This window comes from Netta rufina (assembly GCF_964035555.1).
Source record: "Netta rufina genome assembly, chromosome: 1".
NCBI classification, from domain to species: Eukaryota; Metazoa; Chordata; class Aves; order Anseriformes; family Anatidae; genus Netta; species Netta rufina.
The window spans coordinates 14334312-14361377 of NC_140123.1; the positions used below are offsets into that span (position 1 = coordinate 14334312).

Consider the following 27066-nt stretch of genomic DNA (forward strand, 5'->3'; position numbering starts at 1 on the left):
TCTTTATTCCATGAGTTTGAAGAATAAGGCACTGATCCTGCAACTCAATCCTTTTAGGTTAAACTGCACCTGAATTTCCTCTCAAAGCAGTATGTTTCCAATGTTTTAGGCTTTGTTCAGTAGAATAAAGGACAAAAAAGAATTGGTAAATCAGTCCAGATTTGATGGAGCTAAAGGAAGTCTGTGCCCTGTCAGATAGGGCTGTATTTAAATTTGTAGTCAACGTTCTGAAAAACAAAGACAATGGTGGGCTTTTGGGACCTTATTTCAAGACAGTTCTCCTTTGGATTTACATTTTGGTGTGTTGAAAACTTGCCACAGTGGTGACATTTTGAGACATACAACTAGGTTGCCTTCAGAGATATGCTGCAAATCCCGTGTGGCTTTTATGACATTCAAAGTTTGTGTTAGGTATAAAGTACTGAGAAAGCAGATTATTGAGTCTTTGTTCCAGATACTTGGAATAGTATATATATAATACTGGTGGCCTGCCAGTATTAATCTGAAATCTTTTTTTTTTTTTTTTTTCTCCTCCTGTCTGCTTAGGAAACCATCTGTTGCTCCCTTTACCCTACTTTTTTTTTTTTTTTTTTCTTTCCTTCCCTGTGCTTTTTCAGTTTGGCTTAAAGCCACAGAAAGAGAGAAGGAAATTTTATTTGATGTTGTGGCTTTTGAAAAAGTGCTTGAAATAGCATTTGTGGCTGCAAATAAGGCTAGTCATTAAAAGCTCTGAAACTGTGTCTGTGAAATAGTAACTATTTAATAGTGTATTTACTTTCATTTCAGAACTGGCAAAGAGAGTTTCATCTACCAGCCCTCCCACCTACTCATGGGGATCTTATGTCTATTCTGTGTTGTCACTGAAGTCTAGTAAACTAGCGTTAATCCTTAGGAAATTTTCTTGTGGGTCTTACATCCGTCTTGATTTCTGATTTAGTAATACATTACTTACAGGGGAGAACTCCCTTGCAGGCATTAGTTGATGTTCGTGCTCCAGCAGGAGCTCAGAGCCTGTTGTAGCATGTCTGCGCTAGCGGTGACCGGTTCTGGAGAGAGGATGCACTTGGCTGACCTTCCTGCCAGTGTCTGGGTGCAAGGAACAGCCCTGTGCTGTCATTGCCCCAGTCGGATCAAGAAGATGTAAGGAAATCTGTGCCAGGCTTGCACATTTGTTTTACACCTTCACTGAACTGGATTCTCTTACTAATGCAAGATGTATTTCTGTGTGTATATTTATTCCATCCTGGCATTCACATGCCTGAAGATAATTGTGGTAGTTGCTTAAAATACTGTAAAATCTTGATTAGTACAGTACTTCAGAGTTTTTGAAAATTGTCTGTGTGTTATTTAAAATGGTCGGTATAGGTAAATTAAATGAACTGTCCATTTCACACACAAAAAAAAGCATTTATTTTTATCCTGTCTTCCATGTAACTTTTCTTTCTATCTTCAGTTGAACATTACCTTGCAAACTTGGTTTTATATCTTTGAATTAGGTATCGATCATATAAAACTACTTCTGAATTTCATGTGTTGCTTCCCTTTACTCATTAAATATAGAAAGCCTCAAAGCTAATGAATGCAACATGCAGTGCAGTGCAACACTGTATTGTAGTATTAAACTAATTATCAATAGAGTAGCTTCAATAGTGTCCCCAGGCATGTTGTTTTAAGGTGATGTGTTCTTTACGCAAGTATATAACAAAAAGTTCATAATAATTAAGTAATTTTCTTTTTTTTTTTTTCTGTGAACCCCAGAGTTGATTCTGATGCAGTAAAAGAGCATTCTAAATCATGAAAGTATATTCTTGATAACATGCATTTTATAAATTCAAATAAATGAATTTTTATCCTTTTTCTTATCTCCCTCAATCCTACACTAAGCTTTGGTTCTCTTGAATTTGCAAATGGTGCTGTTTCTAGAGCCATACATTATGTTTGAAATTATCAGGATTAAAACAAACAAAGAACACTCAGTTTTGCGGAAAGGGACATTGCTGATCTACGCCATTATGGTTTTCATATGGAAGCAACCTTTTTTTTTTTTTTTTTTTTTTTTTTAATAAAGTAACAGGAGCTATTTCTCCTAAACAAGGAAAAATTTGCAGCAAATTATTGCTGGGTTGGGAACACTCCAGAGAAAACAGCTGGTGACCTGTTTTAATTGTGATGAATGGGACCACAAGTATACAGCAGGGTAAATATACAATTGTTTTTACTTGTTGGTAGTTGTTTTTCACAGACTTCGTTTCCATCTTAATACCAAGTGTATTTTACAAATCCTTTGAATAGCCCTTAAATAAAAAGCAGACTGTTAAACTATTTGGATTATGTAAGCTAATGACTTTGGGGGAATAAAGTGTTACTAAATTGATTAAGGCAGCACTTTGTTTTATTTAAACAGCCTACCAATAACAATTGTTTTGTGAAAATAATTAGAAATACTTTAATGTTAAAAATTTAGGTTACATATTGTAATCTACATTATCAATACGTTTTCAGGATTTATTTCTTATCAGCACATTCCCAAGTCATTTCCTCTTGTAAAGTAACTTGACTCTTATTCCCTCTCACTCCCTTTTATATTTTCAAAGTTCATTTTAATTCCTCCAAGTCTATTCTGGCTCAAAATGGTGAGTTGCAGTTAGTGAGAAAAGGTTGTGATGTTTGTGTGGAATTCACGGACTGACTGACGGGCTATGTTTGACACACGTGATTCTGATTTTTAACTACACAAAGTATCTCAAGTTATTATTTTTTAAATATTTTTTAGTTTCTTGTTCTCTGTGGAGTGAAACGCCACCACTCCTGAGTTCTCCTAGGGATTTCTGCCTGCCCAGGCTAGCATCTCCCAGGGGTCCTGATGCCCCATGGTGGGGGCTGCTTTGTGCACCTCTCTGTCCAGCAGAGCTCCAAAATGAGGCATAACCACAAGTGGTCTGTGGGAAAGGAAGGAGAGGAGAAGGGAAAAGGGGCTGGGGAGGTACAGGAGCAAGGATTGTCTTGCCCTCCCTTTACTACCTCCTGCTGCAGCCTCCAACACAGATGAAGTTCTGTTGGAACATACCCTGCCTTATAGTGCGATCAGACTGAGTGGGGAATGTATGAGAAGAAGGGTGTTATACTATAATTAAAAGATTTAGAAGTACTGCAATACTTCTGAATCTCAGAAATACTGCAATACTCTTAGTATTACAGCACTGTAATACTCGTAGGTACTGTAGGGTAGATAGTGGTGGTAAAAGCTTTTTTGTGTCGTTGCAAGGATAGAAGAGCCAGCGAGGTCACCAGAGACATCCCCGCTGCTAAGTTCTGTCTGTGTACGGGTAGTGCATCCTTCAGTGCTCTCTGAAGCATACAATGTGCTGGTTGTTTTCCCCTTTGCACCTCCTGTGCTGGAAAGCAAAAAGGAAATTAATTTGAGTGTTGGGCAGTGAACAGCAGTGTAGTCAGTACCAGTGTTAAGATGTCTCTGCAGCAAGGCTGTTTCTAGGGTCAGGGAAGTAACTTGCCTTAGTGCTGCTGAAGAGTGTAGTTTCTGTGCTCCCAATGAAATTCTGACCTTTATAATCCCACCCAAAAGTGACACTGGGGATGGGAGGATGGCAGCAGCTTCTCAGTCTTTAGCTGAGGCACTGTATGTTAATTAGTACTGTGATATTTCTTCAATGTATAACATGCTAGTATAGATTTGCACACTCGCAGAATATGTTTTTATACTCTAAGCAGAAGTTTTGACTTAGAAATTAAAAAAACAATAGTTATACCATGAAATTAAGAGGACTCATTACGATGCATCAAAAGCTTCTTTTACTGCTTTTTCTGCTTTTTTTTTTTTTTTTTTTTTTCCATTCCTCACAGTTTCCTGCCATCCTTCTGCCCGGTTTCAACATCCTACTGTTCTTCTACTGTTCTTTTTTTAAGTAACTTTTTGTTCTTAAAATATGGAACGTTGTCTGACCAGAGAGCATATTTTATTTCCTGTTCATATCATGGGGCTGGGAATTGGTAATATTTGTGCTTGGTTGCTGAAAGGTGTTAAATGTTAACTTTCATATTACAGATGATGATGAAAAAAAAATGATGTGATCAGAACCTTAAGGGAAAAGCACCATAAGGCTTGATGTGGGTAGGGAAAACTTCAGTTTCAGGAGGTTTGGGATCTGCTGTCCTCACAAAGATATAATGTTTGGCATGATAATTTCTCTTTGAAATAGTTCTGTCATTGTAAGTGGCTCCACAATAAAACACAAAAAAGGAGAGGGGAATGGAGTTTTAACATGTGACTGCAGTAACACATCATCTTGCGGTTAAAAAATTACCAATTATTTCACTGAAATAATCTGGAAACAATTTATCTTACTGGCTTTACTAGAAATTCAGCTGTTTTTCTAAAGTGCCTCCTAATTCCCTGAATAGGTAATAAAAATCAAACAACATGTTTATCTAGTTTATTTGAAAAGATTATTTTTTTTTTGATGGTGGGTAAAGAATCACTCTGCCACATGTGCAAGAAAGGAGAAACTATCTCTGTCCTGTTTTCTACAGGCAAGGATAGTTTCTTGTTAAATTCAAGGGGATACCAGTATGAAAATAGTAAATAATTTGTGGGTTTGGCTAGTTGTTTATTTTGGTCATAGGGTTTTGTAATGGGTACGTAGATATTTTACATAACAGTCAACAGATTTTTATAGAAGCATAGAACAGTTCAGGTTGGAAGGAACCTTAAAGATCAGAGGGGCTGGGGGTTGGAACCCACCAGACCAAGATGCTCAAAGCCCCATCCAGCCTGGCCTTGAACACCTCCAGGGATGGGGTATCCACAGCTTCTCTGGGCAACCTGTGCCAGTGCCTCACCACTCTCACAGCAAGGCATTTCTTACTTACTTAGTCTAAATCTCCCCTCTTTAGTTTAAAGCTATTACTCCTTGTCCTATCACTGTGCCCCCTGACAGAGTCCCTCCCAGCTTTCCTGTAATCCCCTTTAGGTACCATAGGTACCTCTGTAAGGTCTTCCTGGAGCTTTATCTTCTCCAGGCTGAACAACCCCAACTCCCTCAGCCTGTCGTCATAGGACAGGTGCTCCATCCCCTTGATCATCTTCGTGACCCTCCTATGGACTCATTCTAACACATCCATGTCCTTCTTTTGGTGGTAGCCCCATGGCTGAATGCAGTACTCCAGGTGAGTCTCAGGAGAGCAAAGCAGAGGGGGAGAATCCCCTCCCTTGCCCTGCTGGCCATGCTGCTTTTGATGCAGCCCACAATATGGTTGGGTTTCTGGGCTGCAAGTGGACATTGCTGGCTCATGTTGAGCTTCTCATCAACCAACACCCCCAGGTCCTACTCAGAGATTATTTTCTCTGCAATTTTCTTATCAGGTAACTTAACCAGTCAGTTAATCATGTATTTCTTTACTTGTTTTTGACAGATGTGATATTATCAGTTGATTATAAATGAATAAGTTAATTTAGCTGATAGCAGACTAAGGTTTTACTATGAAGATGTAAAATGAGTTAAAAAGCTTGTACTAGGACTAGGATTTCACTTACTTATAAAGGTGCCAAAATTTATTTTCTGGCATTTGTGATCTGAGGGAAAAATCTTAAAGGAAAATGTTCAAGACACAACAGGACAAACGTCTAAATTACCAGGTGTATTTGGACTAAATGAAGAGTTCATGAGTAATGATGGGAAGGATTTGTCAGCAAAGAATGAATTACAGGGCAGGATGTGCAGGTATACCATTACAGCTGTAAAAAATAAATTATGTAAAGTCTTGCAGAAGAAATTGGAACAAACAGTGAAATGTTCTTCAGCTGTGAAAGTTAAAAGAGAGCAAGAAGAATGCAAGAGTGACCTCTGCAAGGTCCAGATGGGATAAAGGATAACAAAAATTTGATTATGGTCCAGAAACTAGCAACTTGCGTATGCTGAAAATAGACAGCCATTCTGCTACCAAAACTTTGCCAAGTAAACCCAGTACAATAGTAAAGAGGAGAAGAGCTCTGTTAGCATACCAATGTGTGCTAGTTAGCTGTGAAGGCTTTCTTCTTCCTTTCAAGCCTGTTCTTTCAAGAAATTTCACAAGTTATGTTACCATTTTTTAACACACATCCCTTCCCTCCAATTTAGAAATTGTTTTAGAGCATCTTGAGCTTGTTTTGGGAAGTTGTTGGGGTTATGAATTTGTATTCTGAGATCAGAGATGTCAAACGTCAAATGCAGCATCTTGTCGTTGGCAGCAGTTGATGCTTGATGCATCAAGAAAAGGTCAAGAGAGCTATTTTGCTTTTCACCTGTGATTCTTCTCTGGCTTTTTTGTCTGTGAAACAGTGATGCTGAATTCTGAATAACCCACATGACCCTGAAAAAGTAGTATAAATAGCCAGATAGGAGTTTTGTAGAGAGATTTGCACCACTTGTTTCATTTGAATGGAGTCTTAACAATTTTTGAAGCATTTTCCATTTTCTTGCCTAGTTGTATGGGTTAATACTTTCATTGTGTTTCTGTTGATTTCCAGAATAGCCCTTTGACTCATACTTGAAGGCAATTTTGAGGAAAGCTTCTCTTACAATTGTAGCAGAATTTGTCTAAAATCTTTACTTTCAATATTTTGTCTGAGTATTTTTCATTGTTCTTTGTAATTTGTTGTTGCTGCACTATAATTGGAGAAACCCAAGATTTTTGTTAACACTCAAGCAACAGAAAGAGACTGCAAAAGTAAATGTTGTGGCTGAATGGGTGAGTCTTTGTTTTGAGACTGATCTTGGCACGTTTCACGATAATTAGTTTGCCATGTAGCTTTTAAAACTGTGTTTTTTTAAATATGCAACTCTTATGACTCAGATTCTTTTCTTTTGTTTTTTACCTGTTGTTAACTGGTCGCTTCAGTCTGTGCTTCATTTAATTTAAATTAAATCAAATCCATTAAATTTAAAAGGATTGCAGGGAAATACTGTATAAGAACTGTATCTTGTCACTGCAACATCAGCCCAGTTAGCACACTTACCTGGTCTTGAAGTGTAATGTTGACCTGGACATTTTTTCTTGACTTTTTTTCAGCTCAGTCACTGAAAGAGTTTGCTCGGCTCCTGATTGCTGTTGAAGAGGAAAGGAGACGATTGGTAAGTTTGCTGGCAAAAATCATTTTCATTGGCCCTCTTTCTATGTAAAACAGTACTTCTTCCACTCCTCCTGAAGTGCTTTTGATTTTTATTTTATTTGTGCAGTTAGTGTGAAGTATTTCATAAGAATCACTTGAAGTTGTGCAAATGCAGAAAAGTGCTAACACAGACTTCAGCAATTTTTAATGGATTGTTCAGCCAAATACTCTGCACCAATCTAAAAATTATTTTTTCACTTTTTTTTTTTCCTGCAATAGACTTTTAATGCTGCTTTATCTTTTCTTTTCCACATCTTCCCTTGTTAGCCATGGAGTAAACACTAAACAAATACCTTAAAATTGAAAATATCGGTATTTTTGTTTAATGAAATGCTTATTTGAGTAATGTGAACGTATAATAGTAATTAAAATATGATAAGTGTTAAGAAAAGAGACCAAATCCATCACCTCTGAGAAACTCTTGCACAATAATTTATAGATCAAACCTCTCAGATTCATCCTTTGTTGTATTATTTGTATTCCCTTTGTTTCCATACAGATGAATCTGCATTACGCTTTCATTTATGTTCCTCTTCACATGTAGTTTTGTTAAAGAAGTTTGAAATGTATTCTCTTAGAAGTATTTTTAAAAAGTTACACATAAACAATGCAACTACATTTTTACTTCCATGGAAGTCAGTCATGAATAAAGATTTGTTAAGATTAATGTTAGTAGGGGGTTTTTAAAATATTGTGAAAGATTAACCAACTCAAATCCATTCAGTGACTGTCTATCCTTGTTTTTCTTCCTCTTACGAGTACTTAGGGAGGTGAGGAAAATTTTTTTCTGACTCATATTAGGGGGCAATTCATTAATCCAAGAAGAGTCTTCCATAACGCTCTCTTATTCCTAGGAGCATTAAACCATGGAGTAGGTCTTCCACTATTTCTGTCTACACACATATTTTAAAGTGACACAACCATAAACATTTTATGTGGTAGAACTGCACAGTTACTATCACCTAAACTAATAAAGTAGAAATTTTTTTTTGGTTCATACCAAATGTATTTTTTATTCATGCTGGGTACAAGGTACAGAGAGGGAGTGTGGGGAGGTGAGTGTTCAGAATTTACCATCTTAAAACATGTTTACCAGAACACATGTTAGTTAGTTAGTTAAACAGTGTTTTAGATGAATAGCTTTTCAGTTTGGGTTAAAGATTATTTCGAACTAACTATTAGAAAAAGGAAAAGCAATGAAGATGTGAACATTTTACTTTTGAACCTGGTTAGTGTTTCCTGATCCGCGTACATAATTTCCCTTGATTTCATTCCTTTTTTTGATGTTTTCCCCCTCGGATGATTCATTCCTTTGTCACTTTTAGAAATTTCTGGCTTCTCTGTGGTTTATAATTTGATCTCTTCATGTAATGTTTTACTTTCTATCTTGTAACAAGGTCATTAGAGTAAAAGGGGAAAAAACATTAATTGCCTAAAGTAAAAAAAAAAAAAACAAAAAAAAAAAACCCACAAACCATCAGAATCATAGAATGGCTTGGGTTGAAAGGGACCTTAAGGATCATCTGCTTGTAATGGGGCATCTACAACTTCCTGGGGCAACCTATTCCAGTTCCTCAACACCCTCTGATTAATTTATTCCTAATATCCAATCCAAATCTCCCCTCTTTTAATTTAAAGCCACTACCCCTTGTCTTATCCCTTCACCCCCTGACAATGAGTCCCTCCCCAGCTTTTTTGTAGGCCCCTTTAGGTCTACAGCAGGCTGCTGTAAGGTCTCCCCAGAGCCTTCTCTTCTCCAGGCTGAAAAAAGCCAACTCCCTCAGCCTCTCTTCACAGGAGAGGTGCTCCAGCCCCTTGATCATCTTCATGACCCTCCTCTGGATTCATTCTAATATGTCCATGTCCTACTTGTGCTGGGAACCTAAGAGCTGGACACAGGGCTCCAGGTGGGGCCTCACAAGAGCAGAGCAGAGGGGCAGGATCACCTCCCTCGCCCTGCTGGCCAAGCTACTTTTGATGCAGCCCAGTGTATGGTTGGCTTTATGGGCTGCAAGCGCACATTGCCAGCTCATGTTGAGCTTCTCATCAACCAACATCCCCATGTCCTTTTCCTCAGGGCTGCTCCACCCAACCTGTATTTGATCCGTTCATTGTCCACCCAACCTCTTTTGGTTGATTGACCTGGCTCAGATGCAGGCCATATTGAACCTCATGAGGTTCACACAGGTGCACCTCTCTAGCCTGTCCCGGTTCCTCTAGATGACATCCCTTCCTTCCAGTGTGTGAATAGATACTGTTTTATTTTGCTGTGACAGTGGGTATGCATGGATTGAAGAGCTGAGCTGTTGGATCCTATTGCAGGGTCAGAGACTTAGATGAGATTTCCGTCTTTTATGGCAGAATATTTTACAAATTGCTATAGGTTTAGTAGAATGCAGCCATCAGATCACTGCAAATAGTGTTCATGTGTGGAGACTGCACTTGGGAAATCATTCACATACAGCTTTTCACTGAGTTTGAAAACATCATTATTTTCAAACTGAATGTGCATGCGGAGAGCATCATGAAGGTACAGTTATCATGGCAGTGACACTTGCATAAGAAAATTCAGCAAATTCAGCATTTCTTGTTTTTAAAATATTTGGTCTGCCAGTTGCTGGAATTTGTTTAATTTTTCTTAAAGTTAAGCTTCCTTAAATAGTTGGCCATGTAGGAGCCAACTGCAAAAATGAGAACCTGATTCTTGAGAAAATAAATAGTACAAAATTGTTCTGTCTAGATCTCTACATAGTTCCTGTGCTCAATCCCTTCTCTAGGGGCAAACTTCATAAGTGAAAAGGAGTTTGCTTCTTTTTTCTTTTTTTCCTCTCAGTTTATGCCCAGAGAGCTACACTATGATGGCATTTGCATGATAGAGATGTTTTCCACTGTATGGAACTGGACTGCACTATTTGTTGTTCTAGCCTGAGATTACCAAGTTCTAAATACTCACCAAAAGTACCCAAAGCATTGCTGTTGTCCTGACTTCATACCGTCCTTCACATCAGAGGTCCTGCTGAGGTGCAGTGTAATGACTTAAAAATGGAGTCTGAATCTGCCCTTCTGTGATAACCTAGATAAAAAAGCTGGGAAGGAGGACATATTCAGAGACAAAAGATGGGGTCTCGGCACTCTGTCCATATTGGAAAAGGAACTGAAACCACAAAGGGGCACCTTTATGATTCTCCAGATCTCTTGCTGCAGTTCTGTGCAGGCTGTCATAGAATCCAGAGGTTCCCATTAGGATCAGCGTGCCATGCTAGATTAGATGCTGAACTTGTAATAAGAGTTTTCAGCTTCACAATTTTGTGATTTCCATGATTTCACTGTGAAATCTTCAAAACTATTATTATGTTTTGTTTTTTTTTTCCCATTTGAAGTCTGGAGCATTATGCATACACTTTGATTCCTCTGCTGGAAGCACTTCATGCCAGGCAGTCGGCAGATTAGTCATGATTTTAGAGAAAGTCATCAGCTGACTGGAAAGCTTGAGACAAGCCATGTGGGACATTAAGAAATTGATTTCCTTTACTTTTGCATAAAAAGAGAATACTTTCAAAAGTAAATATAAATATGGAATATTGTTTGCTCTTTTTGACATTTTTTAAAGATGACTTGGAACAAAACAGCTACAGTCACAGGATTATGAGTGTTTATGGATACACTTCATCATGCAATTTGAAACCTCCTTTTAATCCTGGCAGTGTGTGATAGTAAAAGACAGTTTTGTATCAGTGAATACTGGCTATATGGGAATATGGAGTGACAGACATTAGTTTTATTTACTAGCTAATGATTTTATTTCCCAACCTTGAATTTTATATATTATTAATTTATGATCCTGGCAAACATGCATATGGGTGCTTGAATCAGATTCAAATGTGGAAAGTACAGATTCATGTTATTAATTTATTTCTTATCTGAATAGCTCTAGTAATTGCCTGTTAAATTCTTCAGAGATAAACTTATTGTGTTGTAGTGAATGCAGAGAGACGTGTTGGAGTGCTTTCTTGCTGAATATACAGTTATTTCTAATGGTATCGAAAATAGTCTAAGAGGTGCTTAGTAAATCTTCTGTCCTTACATAAGGAACCAAAAGGAACTTGGTTTTGGTTTCTTTGGAAGAAGCTAATGAAAGATAATATGAATAATATTATTGGGGAAAAAAACATTGATATGTAAGATTAAATATAACTATGTCTTACATAAATATTATGTTACCTAAAGCTTTACACCGATTATTATTGGCAGTAGTAATAAAATGGTAGTTATTATGAGTAAATATATTTTGTCCTCACCTTTTATTTGCTGATGCAGAAGAATTGAGTAGCAGTCTTCCAAAAAAAAAAAAAAAGAGGTATGCACCAAATAATTCCTCTTAAAACACAATTAGAGGAAATAATAACTCATAAGAAACTTTTTATAATATACAACACTAACGTATGTCATTTCATGTTGTTGTTAATGATGCTGCTGGCTAATGGTGTATTCTCACTCTTAGGTTTTACAAATAGTATACTGATAGGGTAAAAAGTCAGATAAAAGTCAGGCTGATCCCTGCTGCCTTTCCAATGACACATGAGCAAACCACCAGGGAATGTAAAATAATTACTCCTATTTCCTAATGATTATTAGGGAACAATAAAGATTTGCCTTAATTTAATTTTGTGTGAATATTTGGATCTATATCAATGGAACTTACTTCAAATAATTTCCTTCTGCTTTTGTTGAATTTACACTGTTTCTGTCTAAATAAATGATAAGCATTTTTATTTTAGAGATTAATGCATTATTTATGTTTCCTATTCATTTGATCCTGTTAGTAAAATTTACAACAAACAAGAGATGTACTGAGAGTAATATAAAATACTAATGCCTTTTCCTTTCATAGGATTAATGCTGTTTTGACCCAATAGATGGATTGGTTCATGCTACTTCCTCTTTCTTGAGATCCCCTATTAATCTGAAGTATTAAATATGTTGAGTGTTAAGTTATCTTGAATGTGTCTCCCTAATTATTTCTGAAAGACTACTGAATCTTGAACTGAAATAGGCCTCTCTTAACTGTTACATTCCTTGCTGTTTACCCAGTTTTTCTGGGTAGCTCTCAACTGATGAACAGGAGAAACAGTTCTGTCTTTTCTCTCTGGCATCATGAATCAAGTGAGATGCTTACTTCAAACTCTGTCCAATATTAAATACTTCAAGGGATAGTACAAAATTCAGAAGGGGATAGCTATGTGTGATGAATGTTTTTGTTTCTAACATCTGTTCCTTTGTATCTCGTAACCTTCATGCTTCACAGAGTATCTCAGTTTTTGGTGTGTGTGTGCTAACTGGATTGTGGTCCTGTGTTTGCCCTCACACAAGGGGTCTGATGCTATCTACTTCTAAGGAAATCATCAAAACATTCAATTTCAAAAGCTGCACTTGAAGAAAAATAAATGAACTATTAAAACAAGCCACCCCTGGAATGGTACATATAATCAGATAACTAAGGACACAGCATGCTGTTGAGCAGAATTAACCTGTTCCCATATAATATGAAGTGGGCTGCAGACCTCCCTCCACACGTATTAAGAAGTTTATAAAGGTTTATAAACCTTTTATTCTTTACAAAGAAATCATAAAATCCCTGTCCATGGCAGGGGGGTTGGAACTAGAGGATCTTTAAAGGTCCTTTCCAACCCAAATCATTCAGCGATTCTGCAATGTTAGCTCCCTGAGACCACAGAGTATATATGTGGTATTTTCTTTCATATGGGGTCTGGTTTGAATATTTTTCTCCATATGATATGCTGCTGGTCACTCTGCTTTAGTAAAACAGAAGAGACAACGTAGGTGTCTTTATGTAGCAATAGTTCATATAAATTAGACTGGTGTTATTTGGAGGCCTGGGAATCATTAATTGCAAGGGCATACCTCAGCACCCTGTAAAAGTATTAGCACATCAGACTTGTAGTCCTCAGCAGTAAGTTAATGCTTCAGCCATTGAAACTAGATTTTTTTTGTCTTCATTTTCCTGCTTAAACTGTTGTCAGTCTTACTTCCTTAGAACTATCCAGAACAAACTATTCCAAGCCTAACTTCACATATGACTAAGCATTTCTGTCAATATTTCCATGTTTGATACCCAGTTCCCCCACTGCCTTTTATCAGAGATTCTTCTGTTCTGCTTCCTGATCTGAGACATGAAAATACGGAAAGAAACATTAAAGGAAATGAAAGAAAACACTTTTCATCCTTCATTCTCATATTCCTGAATACATCACTGAGGCTATTATTCTTGATTCAGGGTAAAGGTATCACTGCCAAATCTTGCTGTCCCCACAGGCATCATCTTTTTTCATTGCTGAAAGTAGACACAAAGGGTCTGCAGAGCAAGATGCAGGCAATGCATCAGCACATTATGTCCTAGTCCTCTTTTGCCTTCAAGGCAAGGGAAGATGGGATCTGGAGGAAGGGTCTACCTCCAAGAGCTTAAAAGTGTGGTTGCATGGATAGAAGAAAACCAAATCTAGAACATTTGAGTACAGCTGAGCCTCAGAGTATAAAGATTAGTAGTGGTTGCTGCTTCATCTCTTTTTACTGTAACTGTTTCCTGGAAGTCTTTGGACAAGCCACAGACGCTTCCTAGTGCTGGAGTGCTTAGATTATCTTCAACCTCACCATCTTCCTGCTTCGTTTTTGTCCTCCTGGAACTGGTCTCAGAACCCAAACTATTAGAAGAAAACAGAATTAAGCAATCAAGTGATCTTCCTGACTGGTAGGCAGGCTGAAGGCTCTGTTGAAGTAAACACAGGTCAATACCTTGACATAGTGAGATTCTGAAGTCATTACCCTTGTGAGAGAAGAGATCATCTCATAGGGGTATTAAGTAATCCATAGATCAGTGCAAGCGTAAAGCAAGAATGAACCATGTTCATCTGAAAGGTTTCAGCAATCAGTTTAGGGAAGATCCTGCAAGTTTTGTCTGTACAGGTGAAATTCCTTTAACTTATGGTTGCTTATACACTGTAGACATCTATATTTTTCCAATCTCAGCTTGCGTTATGAAGATACACTGTAACCTCCTGTAGATGCTTTAAAAGGAACTGAGAAGTAATTTACTGGTATTATATGTTTCTCTTTGGAATGTGCGAGTTTTTATCTTTTACGTAGTTAATTTAGGTGAATCTTCAATTTTTGTGGAATGTGCTAGTTTCTTCCATTTATTTTAGTTTAGAGACTAACTTTTTACTTATGGTTTCCATTTGCCTCTTCTGGAGAAAAATCTGATGTGTCATTACCATATACAACACTATAACAATTCTACATTTTAAAGTATATATAATACTACATCTATCAGATTTTTGCCTCTTTGAGAGAATTGTTACTGAAGAGAAAGGGTATGGACAGCAGCACTGTGTGGTTTTCTGTTGTGTTTTCACTGTGAAATAGTTGTAATAACTGCTACAGAAACTTTTAACTCCTGAATGTTTCTCAGAACAAGGTTTCAATCCTAAATCTGAGTCAGCTCTGTGTCCCAAACACTGTCAATGTAAGAAGAAAAACTGGTGTGACACCTAGTAGAATATTTTCATATTGATACTAATTGCATATTTGTAGAGTCTTTCTTGGACCATTTAATAAAATGTCCAGTCTTCCCTGTTGTGTTGGTACAAGTGTTTGTCTGACTATATAGTGAACATAGTTGGAGAAGTGATCCAGCTGGAAAAATAATCCTGTCAACCCTGACTTTATCAGCTACTTCCCCTCACTTCAGTGCCTGCAAGGAAAATGACTTTCTGGGCCTGAATTGCTGTCAAGAAGATAGTAATTACCTTGATATAATTTCTATCAAAAATATAATTTTTAAACTATATCTTCACTTGCCTACAGGCATTATCTACAACCGATAAATGAAATCAAGAGGTGATAGGCTTGTGTTTCTCCTGCAGGCTTCCTGGAGGGCAGCTTTGCAATCTGATCCTCTGGTTTGCTCGTCAGGGCAGAATTCACAGTGCTGCTTTCCCTCTTGCTGTGTCTCAGGCTAGAAGGAGTCCCATTTGCTGTCTTTCTCTGCATCACTCAAGTATAAAAAATATACATGTTCAGTGAATGTTTCTTAACATTTGTGCTCAATCTTTAAAAAGGAGTACAATAGTGAGTAATAAATGTAAACTGTTCCCTTTCAGTTGTCATTAATGTAGTTTAACATCTAACATCCGTGTGTACACATGGGTATTTTCCCCCAGGTAAAAGACACATACTAGGGCAGACAATTTGGAGAGAATATTATGGGTTCTCTTCATGCTGAGCATTAGCTGGCTCTTCCAGATTACAGTGTCAGCTTCCATAAGTTTCTAAATAATAAATAATGATCTCAAATAATAATTTCTAAGTTTCTCTAATTTTCATTCTTTAAAATTGTTTATTCCACTATTTCTGTGGAAATTAAGGAAGCATGAAATCATCCTGTGACTTTTGATGATGTTAATATTTAAAATATTGAACTGATCTCACTAGAAACTGGTCCCACTATTAACAAGTGCCCATCTGTAGACATCTGGATTGAAAATACAAGTCTCAGTTTTGTTTAAGCTTGCAGAAAGTATTTCTGGAATATGGAGTTAGCTCAGAGTTTTATTGTTATGATGAAATCAACAGAAAACATACTGTCCAGATTTTGTGGTGGATTGCTGTGGTTTAGCCCCAGCAGGCAGTTCAGCACCCCACAGCCACTCGCTCTCCCCTTGTGGGTTGGGGAGAGAATCCGAAAGGTAAAAGTGCAAGCACACGTGGGTTGAGATGCAGACAGTTCTCTAGGTAAAGCAAAAGCTGCACACAAAAGCACAGCAAACCAAGGAATTCATCCACTGCTTCCCATCAGCAGGCAGGTGTTCAACCACCTCCAGGAAGGCAGGGCTCTTCACATGTACTGGTTCCTTGGAAAGACAAACATAATCACTCCAAACTTCCCCCCCCGCCCCCCCCCCCCACACACTTCTTTGTCCCAGCTGTTATTGCTGAGCATGACGCCACACGGTGTGGGACATCCCTTTGACCAGTCTGGGTCAGTTCCTGGCTGTGTCCCCTCCCAGCACCCCCAGGTACCTCACTGGCAGGGCAGCACCAGGAGCTGAATAGTCCTTGGCTCTGTGTGAGTGCTGCTCTGCAGCAACTGAAACATCCCTATGTTATCAGCATTACTTTCCTCAAAAATCCGTAACATGGCATGGTGGGAGCCTCTGTGAAGGAAATTAACTATCAGCCAAAACCATGAGAAGGATGTCTTAGCAGCTTTCTCTTTTCAATTTTCTTTGCCTTTTGAAAATGCGGATTGTTTCCTGTCAATATAAATGTGCATAGTTAAGAAACAGATCAGTCCTTGATAACTCTGTTCCCTCATGAAGCCACCAGCCAAGGAAGAAAGCAATCTGACATTTTTTTTTAAGATGGTCTTTACTGTGTTCCAACGTAGTTGTCATTGAGTTTGAAGCATGATCTTGTTATTTTCTTGTAGCAAACATTTTTTGTCAGAGGTGGCAAAGAGTAGCTCCATCACATTGATCTCTGCTGTTCAGCGCTGGCTGGTGAGCTGGCATCCAACAATGAGCAGCACTTGCCTGTCTTGATGAGGCCAAAGGACTGCAGGTAGGGCCTGGGATGTTCATCCAAGAGGAAGGGAAAGGGGGGAGTGGAGATGATAAGGGGCTTCACTATACTTATCAACTTAACATTAATACTTGTTTACAGTATTTCTTAACATTCATGCACCTTTAACATCTCATAAACTGTACCCAAAGACTTTAGTAAGAAGGCTGTGTTAATTAGTATCCTTTCAGTATTTCTCTTCAGTTTTCTGCAGAGAATGAAAATGAGGAAAATCCATTCACATTTAAAGTATGGTGTTTGTTGCAGGAGTACTACAGTGTAGATTAACACGGTTGGTTCATCTACCTCTTAAAATATCTCCTCCTTTCTGTATTTGGGATGCAATGCATTTACCTCCCTATGCATATCTGGCCAGGAAGGTGCCAGGATGGTTTCTGCTTATTACAATATGAAAGGAATCTTTAATCTTTGGAACCTGAAGCATTTTCTTAAAAGATTTAAGAGCTTGCTGTAAGCAGTCTCACAATTTTTATAATGTCTTGGTAGGCTGCCATGGTGCCATAGTAGCTTTTTATTTTTTGCAGTTCTTAATTGACTAACCAGCAGTGAGTACAGATAAGAATAGGAAGTGATTACTGAAAACCAAGAAACAAAACAATGGCTCATAGCCAAATTTCAGAAAATTTCTGATGTACTTTGCAGCATTTTTCATTTAAGAGAGAGACATTGCTTGCTGGTCCCAATTTTGAAAAGTACCATTAAGAGACAGATTAAATCTTCCTTTCACTCAAAGTGCAAAATGAGGGGTTAGTTGGAAAACTGCTTGCTACTTCTCATTTTACAAACCCAATTTATCCTCGATTTCATGCACTCATGTTCTCTGCATTTCAGTGAATGTGATCTTGCATTGCAGGACAGTAACTTCTCAGAATGTTTTGAGAGGCAGTCACTGAGCAGTGTGGCAGGAATGAGTTTATTGCACTGACATTTTAGTCTCTGTAGTAATGCATGTAGTTGTGAGTTCAGCCTGCAGACGCTCTGGCTTTCAGTGTGGTCACTAACCAGTGTCTTCTCAGATGACTGTTGACAGAGAAAAGAAAAAAGTGTTTGCACTTCTGAATGAGTATTTCAAAGCAAGCAGAACTTTCCTGGTCTATCCAACCTTCCAGCAATGAAGTTATGCATTTAATGTGTGACTGTGCAAAGGAAGGAAATGGATTTGCTCGTAGCAGATGGTATTTTTTGTACACTTTACTGCCCTGTAACAATGTCAGAACTGCCACTTAATTTTTTTAATGGTCTCTGAATTCATCTCCACTTCTTCCAGTGGTATGAGAAAAGGTACTTCATTCTTATGAACAATTTATTCTAGATTTTTTCATCATTTATTATTTCTCTGGAATAGTATTAAGCCATATATTTCTTCTCTTATTTGAGTGTTCTGGTAGATGTGATCAAAAATGGAAAATCACACAAGCACTTTATATACCTAAGGGTATGTACAAACAAAGATGTCTTTATTTAAAAAAAAAAAAACAAAAAAAAAAATTAAAAAACAAAAACAACCACTACCACCACCAACAACAAAACAACCTTTTCAGAAGAATGCAAATCAATGAAGTTTTCTTGTAGTCAAAGCAGTTCGGTATTCTGCCTTGGGGAAGTTGCATAATCTGCATGGGCCCACAGCTATATCATAGATATGGAAGTTTCATGTAAAATCTTCTCATGAGGATGTTGTCTTAAGATTTGGAGAACACTTAAACTGTGGTTTTCTTTTTCTTCTCAAGTGCCTGCAGAAGCTCAAATTGTTGTTACTTTGAAAAACTCTTTTAGATGCCTCTCCCTGAGCAAGTGTTTCTACTTTGATCTAAGACTGCAAGTGATTAACATTTTTTTTTATTTTTTCAGTAGCCATGCCAGTTTATGCATGCACTCCAGGAAAGTGACCTGGATGAAAGCAAAACAGAAATGAAACTTTTTACTGGTTATTGTTCAGCTCCATCACCACAAACTGTTTCAGCATCACAACAGAGGGCAAAGAGTCAAACAGAGCATGAGTAAGCAATGCAACATCAGCAAATCCTGCTGAAGTTAGCATGGCCACCAAAATAAATGCCTGCAATCTAGCTCTCCATGCAATGTTTGTTGCAGTCTTGTCAATACACCTAGTGGTGGGCAAAGGAAGAGGTTATTTTTGTAGCAGTACCAGAGCCTTTTAAATTACAGTTCTTCAGCATATGAGACTTAAATAACTTCAGCATTTTATTGTGTCAAATGTCAGTAAAGTTTTATATGTGTGCCACTGTAAAATTGTTTTTCACACTATGAAGTCAATTTAAATCTGTCTATAACCTTATCTATTTTATTTTCATATTAGTTTGTTTATCATTATACCAAATTTAAAGGAAAAACGTGGTTGGAAGGAAGGAATTAGCCTGAGCAGATACATGGCACCTTTCTCTTGAAATTCGTGCTGGGGTACCAGAGTGCAGTTTCTGCGGAGTGAGGCAATGCTGTCAATAGCATGGCCATAGTGAAAGATTTTCCAGCGATACAGCACCTATAAAAGTTCATTTATCTCTGAATTGTTCAAGTCTATGGCCAACCTACTTTTCTTCTGAAAATGCCTTAAATGTTCATACAGGTGCTTTTGTTTCCTGAAAGGATGCATGCTTACAAGCTACGAGTTAACATTTCCTGGGCATAGGACCATTGCAAACAGCTCGGCTGACTTTGGCTTTGTGCCTGGACATTTTCATTCATGAATACTTGTTAAAACAAAATACAACTTCCAATTACATTCAGCTCTTAGAATAGCTAGTATCCTCAACTTTTTCTTTTTTTTAAAAAAACAATTATGTTAGGGGTTCAGAGGTGTTGGTGAGATAATGAATAGTGGCTTCTTGGATACCGCCATGGCTCTTATGCCTGTCAAGAACCAAGCACAGCACAGAAGTGGAGCATTTAAGCATCAGACTGCCCTTCTCAGTGTTCTATTTCATAGCAGCTACACTATATAACACAACATGATTAATTCCTAATGTACTAGATAGTAGAGGTTTGTAGTTATTAACCGTGCTCTCACAGTTACTGGAATTGACCCATTTACCTGTGGGGACCCACAGTGTCTGTGAGGTTGAAATTCATTTTCATACAGGAGTATAGTATTGGTCAAATAGTGACTGCAGGGCCAGCTGCACCAACAGCGCAACCCCACCTATGTGAGTTCTCAGCCTCCAACAGGTATTAAATGACTTCTAATAAGCTTGTACGTACTTAGCTGCTTGGTCCCAATATCCACCACTTATCCACTGATAAAGATATTCTCTAAAGACAGAAACCTCTTTTAATGTCTGAGCTCTGGAGTATCTGTGGATTAGCAAGTATTTACAAAATTATACTCAGGCTCATTCATTTTCTATTTTAAGCAATAATAGTGTTAACTTTCTACATGACCCTGGTGAGATTTCCAGGAAGTAAGACTTGTTACTATGAAATGAATTTCTTGGGCCTACAGTGAGAGGTTTGTTTCCAAGGTACCCATTTCCAAAATGACAAGCCAAGAATAATACTTGTTATGATAATGACTATCACAAAAGAGATGTAGTTACATTTGCAACCCAGTTGGTAGAAGAAATTTTCAGTAATGATTACTCTAGTACAGTGTCCTAAAAATGGCAGCAGCTGTTATGGGCCCAACAATTCCAGGAACATGGTCTTTCTTTAAAGTAGCATCTTAATATAACATGATAACATAATTGGACTATCTGCTGTAATTTGCAAGGTCCATTTTCAAAATCATCTTTAAAATTGCTCGTGTTAGCACCTAGAAGTGTCATCCTGTTTTTCCTCACTCAACACTGGGTAAGGCTACACCTGGAGTCCTGTGTCCTGTTCTGGACCTCCCCAGTACAAGAGAGACATGGACATACTGGACCTCACAGCACCTCTGCTGTGAGAAGAGGCTGAGAGCTGGGACTGGTCAACCTGGAGAAGAGGAGGCTTGGTGGATCTCATCAGTGTCTGTAAATACCTGAAGGGAGGGTGGAAATGAGATGGAGCCAGGCTGTTTTTAGTGGTGCCCAGTGCCAGGAACAAGAAGAAATGGGCACAAACTGGAACACAGGTGGTTTTGTCTAAACATCATGAAGCACATCTTTACCATGAGGGTGATGAAGTGTGGAAACAGGTTGTCCAGAGTAGTAGTATCCTCCTTGGAGATCTTCCAAAGATGCCTGGACATGGTCTTAGGCAACCTGCTCTGGGTGTTCTTGCTTGAGCAGGGGTGGGACCAGATGGACCCAGAGGCCCCTTCCTACCTCAGCCATTCTCTGATTCTGTGATGCTGTATTTTTTAAATAAGTTTGCTGATTCTAGGTTTATTAATAATGAAGTTTAGGAAGTTAATAACACTTGTGTTTAAACCACAATCATGACAAATGTCTGTGCATTTACACTGATTCATGCATGCTATTAGCAGTCAAAACTGTTTTCTTAAATTTTATGTCATTAGCTGGGGCGTCTTGTACAAGCATTTTCAATGTTTTGTTAAATCAAACAAATCACAACAGCAGAAATATATTAATACTTTAATGTGGATAGGTGTTTAAAAGCTAAAAGCAGCTTTCTAGTTTTTGACTCACAGATTCATTACAAACAGGTCAAGATGTTTATATATATTTATCATTCTAAATTCAGTGTCTATCATTCTAGATTGAATACAATTTCTGTAAACATCAGCAGGTTGAATAATTGTTCAAAACACTAGGAATACCTAAGCATATGTATAGATAATAAATGTATAATTTGCCTGCTTTGCTCTTTGTATTTTTATCCTCATACTTTTCCTTAGGGATTTTCAGAATCTGTTGTATAAAAGCAATGAGATGAGGATCTGATACAGCACTTTTCAAACGGTCTTTTATTGCATTTTTTTGCATGAGTTCCTGAAAAGAGGGAATTTTATCTTCTTAATTTGTACACGATGAGCAAAACTTTTGTTTTTTTTTTCTGTGGGAAGTGTGTATGCTGCTTACATCATCTAGTTAAGAGGCAATCATCTGACAGGAAGAAATTGGGAGAGAATTTAGGCTGAATGTCAGGAAAACTTCCTCAGGATGAGCTACATAGTGAAACGCTGTGCCAAGGAAAACAGAAGTGTCTAAGGCACAAAATGAGACTGAGCCAAGTGTTAGAAAATGTAATGTAGAAGCAAAGTACTTAGTGTTGTTAGCTTATTCAGTGACTGTAGATCCTCCTTAGCCTGAACCATGGTTAATCAGATGGTCATAAAATGTTGTTTAGTAACTTATTTCAAAGGTGTCTGTCATGATAATGAGCTAAGAATACCATATAGTTCTCACAAAGATTTCCACTCTCTTTCAAGGGGGTGGGATTATGGGGAATAGAAGAGACAGTCGGAAGTTGGATGATCGCTAATGAATATCTGCTTTTCCAGTTGTGTATAAGAGTCATTAGCCATGACTTTTTACCAAGACTGCTTTTTGTGAGGCTATAAAGAAAGCTCTCACTATGTAGGAGCCTAAATTTCTATGGAGTGTTGTGTAGCTGGCTAATTTTCTTGCTTATTTACAGAAAATAAAGGAACTAATAAGTCAAATATAACTGTTTCTGGCAATCTGGAGAACTTGAAACAAAATCCTAGCTTTAACAATCATATTTCTGCCAACATCTCTTGGCTTCTTTCTTGGGCGATCTTTTTATCCCTTACTGCCTCATTGTTAAATATTCATGTAGAGTTTTTTTGCCTTTGTATTGTTTGTTTGAGTTAAAATTTTGGGGCGTTTGTTCATGTTTTGGACTGGGAAAAAATTTACTGATGACATTCAGGAACTCAAGCTCCTGATCTCTTTTAGAAGTCTGTTGCTGAGGAGCAGCCTGCACATATGCCTTCATTTCTCTAGGCTCTCGCTCTGAAGAAGGCACCCGCTTTCTCTGTACTGAGGAAAGCATATGAAAACTCAATTTCAGGATTTCTGTCAAATCCAACTTTTTAAAATAAATGCTGTGGTGAGTCTGACAGCTCAGTATCCCTTAAGGGATAATGTGCGGTAATTGAAAAACATTGTTTTTACTTTTCATAGTAAGTCAGAAAGTTCTTGCTTCAGTTAGTCGAGTGTTTATTTGTTCTTTTATTGATTTCCAACTTTCCCTTCACATAGTAATGGACCTCACAAGGAGCCTGGCTGGGGTCCTTTCACTCCGCTCTGAGTTTTGTTGACATGTGCAAAGTGAGGAAAACAGGCCTGGCTGCAGCATTTATAGATCCGGATTTAGAAAAGCAAAGAGAGAAAGTAGTAACAGCGCAGGACATGTCTGGGTCAATTCTTACCTAGGTTTAACAGCCAGCATGAAAGAAAGAGTCTGGGAAGGTTTGAAGTGGGGACCTTGCAAAGTAAAACTTGTTGCTTATTTGGAAAGATTTATCTTAATCATGTAATTCATGCTTTGAATTTTAAATAAAGTAAAAAGGATAACAATAACTAAAAATAACACACAACACAACCTGTCCACTAAGGCAGAGATTCCTTTTCTTCTTAAATTAAAAAATTCCCCTCCAATACAAGAAGGTTTGTTTTTACGTTGGTTTTGTGTTTTCTTCTGGGGGGAACAATGTCTTTTCTTGCGATACATGTTGAAGAAGTGAAGGATATTTTTAGCATAGTAAAATGGCTGCATTTAGCAGTGTCCTCAGTAGAACAATTTGCTATTAAAAATGTTGTGAAGCATAGGTATATTGGAATTCTGGGTCTATTTTTCTTAATTAGTTCTGTGCCCCAATTATGCTGTTTCCTGTGTTTATGTAGTCATTTCCCCCTTGATAATATGTAATGTAAACACTCAAGCTAAGGATTTTTTTGTTTGTTTGGAAAACCATAAAGGGAAGAAAAACCAGAAAAGTTTTCTTTACCCTGGTTATCTGAAATGGCATTTTAAAGTTTTCTTTTGCTTTCGTTATGGTTTGAACTCTCAGCCTGGTCAAGAGACGTAGACTGTTTGTATTAGTGGTAGTGGTAAAAAGATAAATACCTAAACTTGTAAGTACACAGCTGAGCTATTTTTCCTTCATTGTGGTTGTGCTTGTGATGACTTTATCTTTTATAATTTTTGCTAGGACAATCCATAGAATAAGCCATGAGAAGAAATGGCATGTCTTACCAGATGATTAGCCACTTACTATGACCATATCAATTCCTGGTTTATGTCTGTCTGCTAAATATTTTCAGAGGGATGAAAGCAAGATGGGATTTTTGTTTATCGCTTGTTTTTCTTTTACACCAGGCAGTGTTCAGTTTGTTGAGGAACAGAAGCTGGTAAATTTGCTAAAAAACAGGAAACAATAAGAGAAAAAGGGTATCGCTCTCTCAGTTAATGAAACTCACCAGCTTCAGCCATCTTTGCAATTTTTCACAGATCAAAGAAAGTTGAAAGCATTCTCTAACAACTTATAAAAAAATCTTATGAATAGAAGATGGGAAATAATTCTGCTGACAGAAATAAGAAGCAAGGCGAAGGGAGAAGGGGGACAGAAGCTCCCTTGCTAGGGAGATAGGCAAAGCTTCTTCCAGTAAGTGAGGGCAGTGACAAAAACACACTGAGCTTGTGCTCACTGAAGAAAAAACAAGAATTCAGGACACAGCCAAAACAGAAGTTCTCTGAAGTGCTTTGTACAATGAAGGAGTAGGTGGTGTCATGCACGTTCTTTGTTATGTGAAAGAATTTTTAGGAAGAAAATCACAAGACTATCCTAAAAAGAGAAGAATGAAAGCATGGGGAATACAAAACTGGAGCCCCAGATGTGTGCAGCAAACTTGTCCCAGAATATTGTCCTCTAGTGAGCTTTTGCAATCAATTACAAGGCACAAATCGGTTGTTTTCTTTCTTTTCCTTTTTAACTTGCTGGCCAGTAGCTTCTGTTAATCCATTTAAAATTCGTAAAGGGTGGAAGAATGAATATTTTTCACATAAATGAGAATTGGGAGGGAAAAAAACAAACAAACAAACAAAAAACTCTTTACACACAGTGCTGTCTGCATCCAAATCTGGTAACTTTGCAGTTACCAGTGCGTGCAGTGTTGGGGTATTCAAAAGCAGGAGGCTTTTAGCAGCTCCTATCTGGCCAGAGGAACGCAGGCCATAGTGGTCAATGCTGTGTCATGGTGCAGAACCCCAGATCAAGAAAATGAGTTGGGAAGAACCAGTTCCTGCCCTTCCACTTCTTATTTCTGAACACGCTGAAGATGAGACTTTAATGCTTCGTAAGACTTTCATTATCAGTAGGTACAACAGGAATTTTCTTAAGCATGTTCTTGTGAAGTTTTCCAGTGATCAGCGCATCCCAGAGTCTGACCTTGCATGTGTTTTACTTTTCTGTTGGCCCAGAACACTTTTCAAGGAGGCTCTTCATTCTGTCAATTGTGTGTAACAATATCAGAGTCCCTCCCGATTAATCAGAGACAGATTTTAGCGTCTCGCCCTTCGCATTCCTGACATTAACTCTTTGAGCTGAACTGAAGAACTGAGGTTGCTGTTCCTCTCTAGGCACTTGCCAGGCATGTTTGGTATTTTCATACAGAGACAACATGTCCTAAGTTAAGTTTTACTTTTGAATGTTAGGAATCTTGGGGTCTGCTTTTGCCTTCAGGGCACATCAGTAGTTTTGTAAGTTACCAGAAGTGTAAGCCCATGCTGTTGTGAACCCTCTGGCTGTTAAAGATCATTGGCTGGTGTAGACATGTTTGTATCATATCCTGGTTAAAACTTCATTCGTAAAACCATGCTCTAATGAACATTTCCTAAAATGGATTTAGGTGCTCAATTGTAGATGTACAGCAGTGGCCTGAGAAGCTGAATTAAAGATGGTTTAACAGTGGTAGCATTACAGGAACTTAGTGTATAATTCCGTGGTCTATAAGTAGGTAGATAGGACATGCTTCTTTTCCAGATTGGAAAAGAAGTGTTGGTGTCCATAGTAAAACATAGATATTTTATACCACCACTAGGGCAATAGTCATCAAAATACCAGCAGGGAGATTTCTAAGTAACCCTTAATAACTCCCAGATATTTTCCTGCCTGTAACCCCTGCATGTCGGGCTCACCAATACCTTAAATCTTGCTCAGAAGCTCATAGGAAGCAGGTAAAAAGAAATTTAAAAAAAAAAAAAAAAAAAGGTTTGAGTATTAATAATTACTGATGAATTCTTTCAGCCTTCCCAGGGCATCTCCAGCGCATATTACAGAGCCTGGCTGAGAACTGAGCAGGTCTGGATAACCACTGTGGGGCCACAGTGGTGGAGGAAGCCTTTTCTCCTCAGCTTTCCTATCAGTGCATGGGAGCTGCACGTTTATTCCACAGTTGTGGCTCCCGAAGCAGGAGCAGCAACTGTCCCAGCAGGACGGGCAGGCTGGGACGGGCTCACACAGGCGCCGCTGGCTATTCAGCAAAGTGCTTGTAGTTGCACGCACTGCAGCAATGCAAAAAGTTCAAGCAGCACTTCCATCCTCCAAACTTTTATTGCTAATGAGGGCCCTTTATTCAAATCCATTTCTTGGCAAGGCGTACTGTGAGAGGAATGAAGTCAATTTTGTTAAAAGTTACTGTGGGAGGGTAATAACAGTATTGTTAAAACCCATGTCTGGATAATTCCCTTGATGCCTTTCTTTGCATCCTAATTTCCCCACGAAGCCTAATTAACAACATGCCAGTGTTTACATCTTTGATACTTGTAATTCTTGGGACAGTATTTGCTGTTTGGAGTAGAGACTTGACACATGAGAAGAGCTGTGCAATTTTATTTTTATTTATATCCAGGTTACAAAGGGGTAAGAGGAGAAATAGAAGAAAAAAGGATGTAGGGAATAAGCTGAATTTTTAAAATGAAAGATTTTCGTAATACATTAATTTTTGAAATTTTCCCCAACAACTTCAGCTTCATTATAAAGCATAATATCTTTGAATTTATTTAGGCCCCTTTTGTATGCAGATGTTTCTTCTGGAGAATATCTAATATTCCAACAAATACAGAATCATAGAATCATCGAATATCCTGAGTTGGAAGGGACCCTTAAGAATCATCAAGTCCAACTCTTGACACCGAGTCTACCCAAAAGTTCAGACCATGTGACTAAGTGCACAGTCAATCTCTTCTTACAGGACTCCTTTGCTGGTGTGTATGCCACAAGCAGGAGAGGAGAGAAGAGTAACGTGCTTACTCTGAAGACACTTTCAAGACTAAGATCTGACTTCCTTCAGTTTAACACGTGTAACTAGTATGTATTT

General features: G+C 38.0%; 1 protein-coding gene across 1 annotated transcript in view; it reads left to right on the forward strand.

Annotated features, from left to right (window-relative positions):
* ARHGAP42 (Rho GTPase activating protein 42) overlaps window positions 1–27066 on the forward strand; it is a gene marked incomplete at its 5' end in the record, with an annotated part of 167599 nt that overhangs the window by 53544 nt on the left and 86989 nt on the right. Inside the window, one exon of the mRNA XM_084292979.1 lies at window positions 7066–7127. Within this exon, the coding sequence (XP_084149105.1) occupies window positions 7066–7127 (62 nt within the window). The remainder of the gene's footprint in view (window positions 1–7065; window positions 7128–27066) is intronic.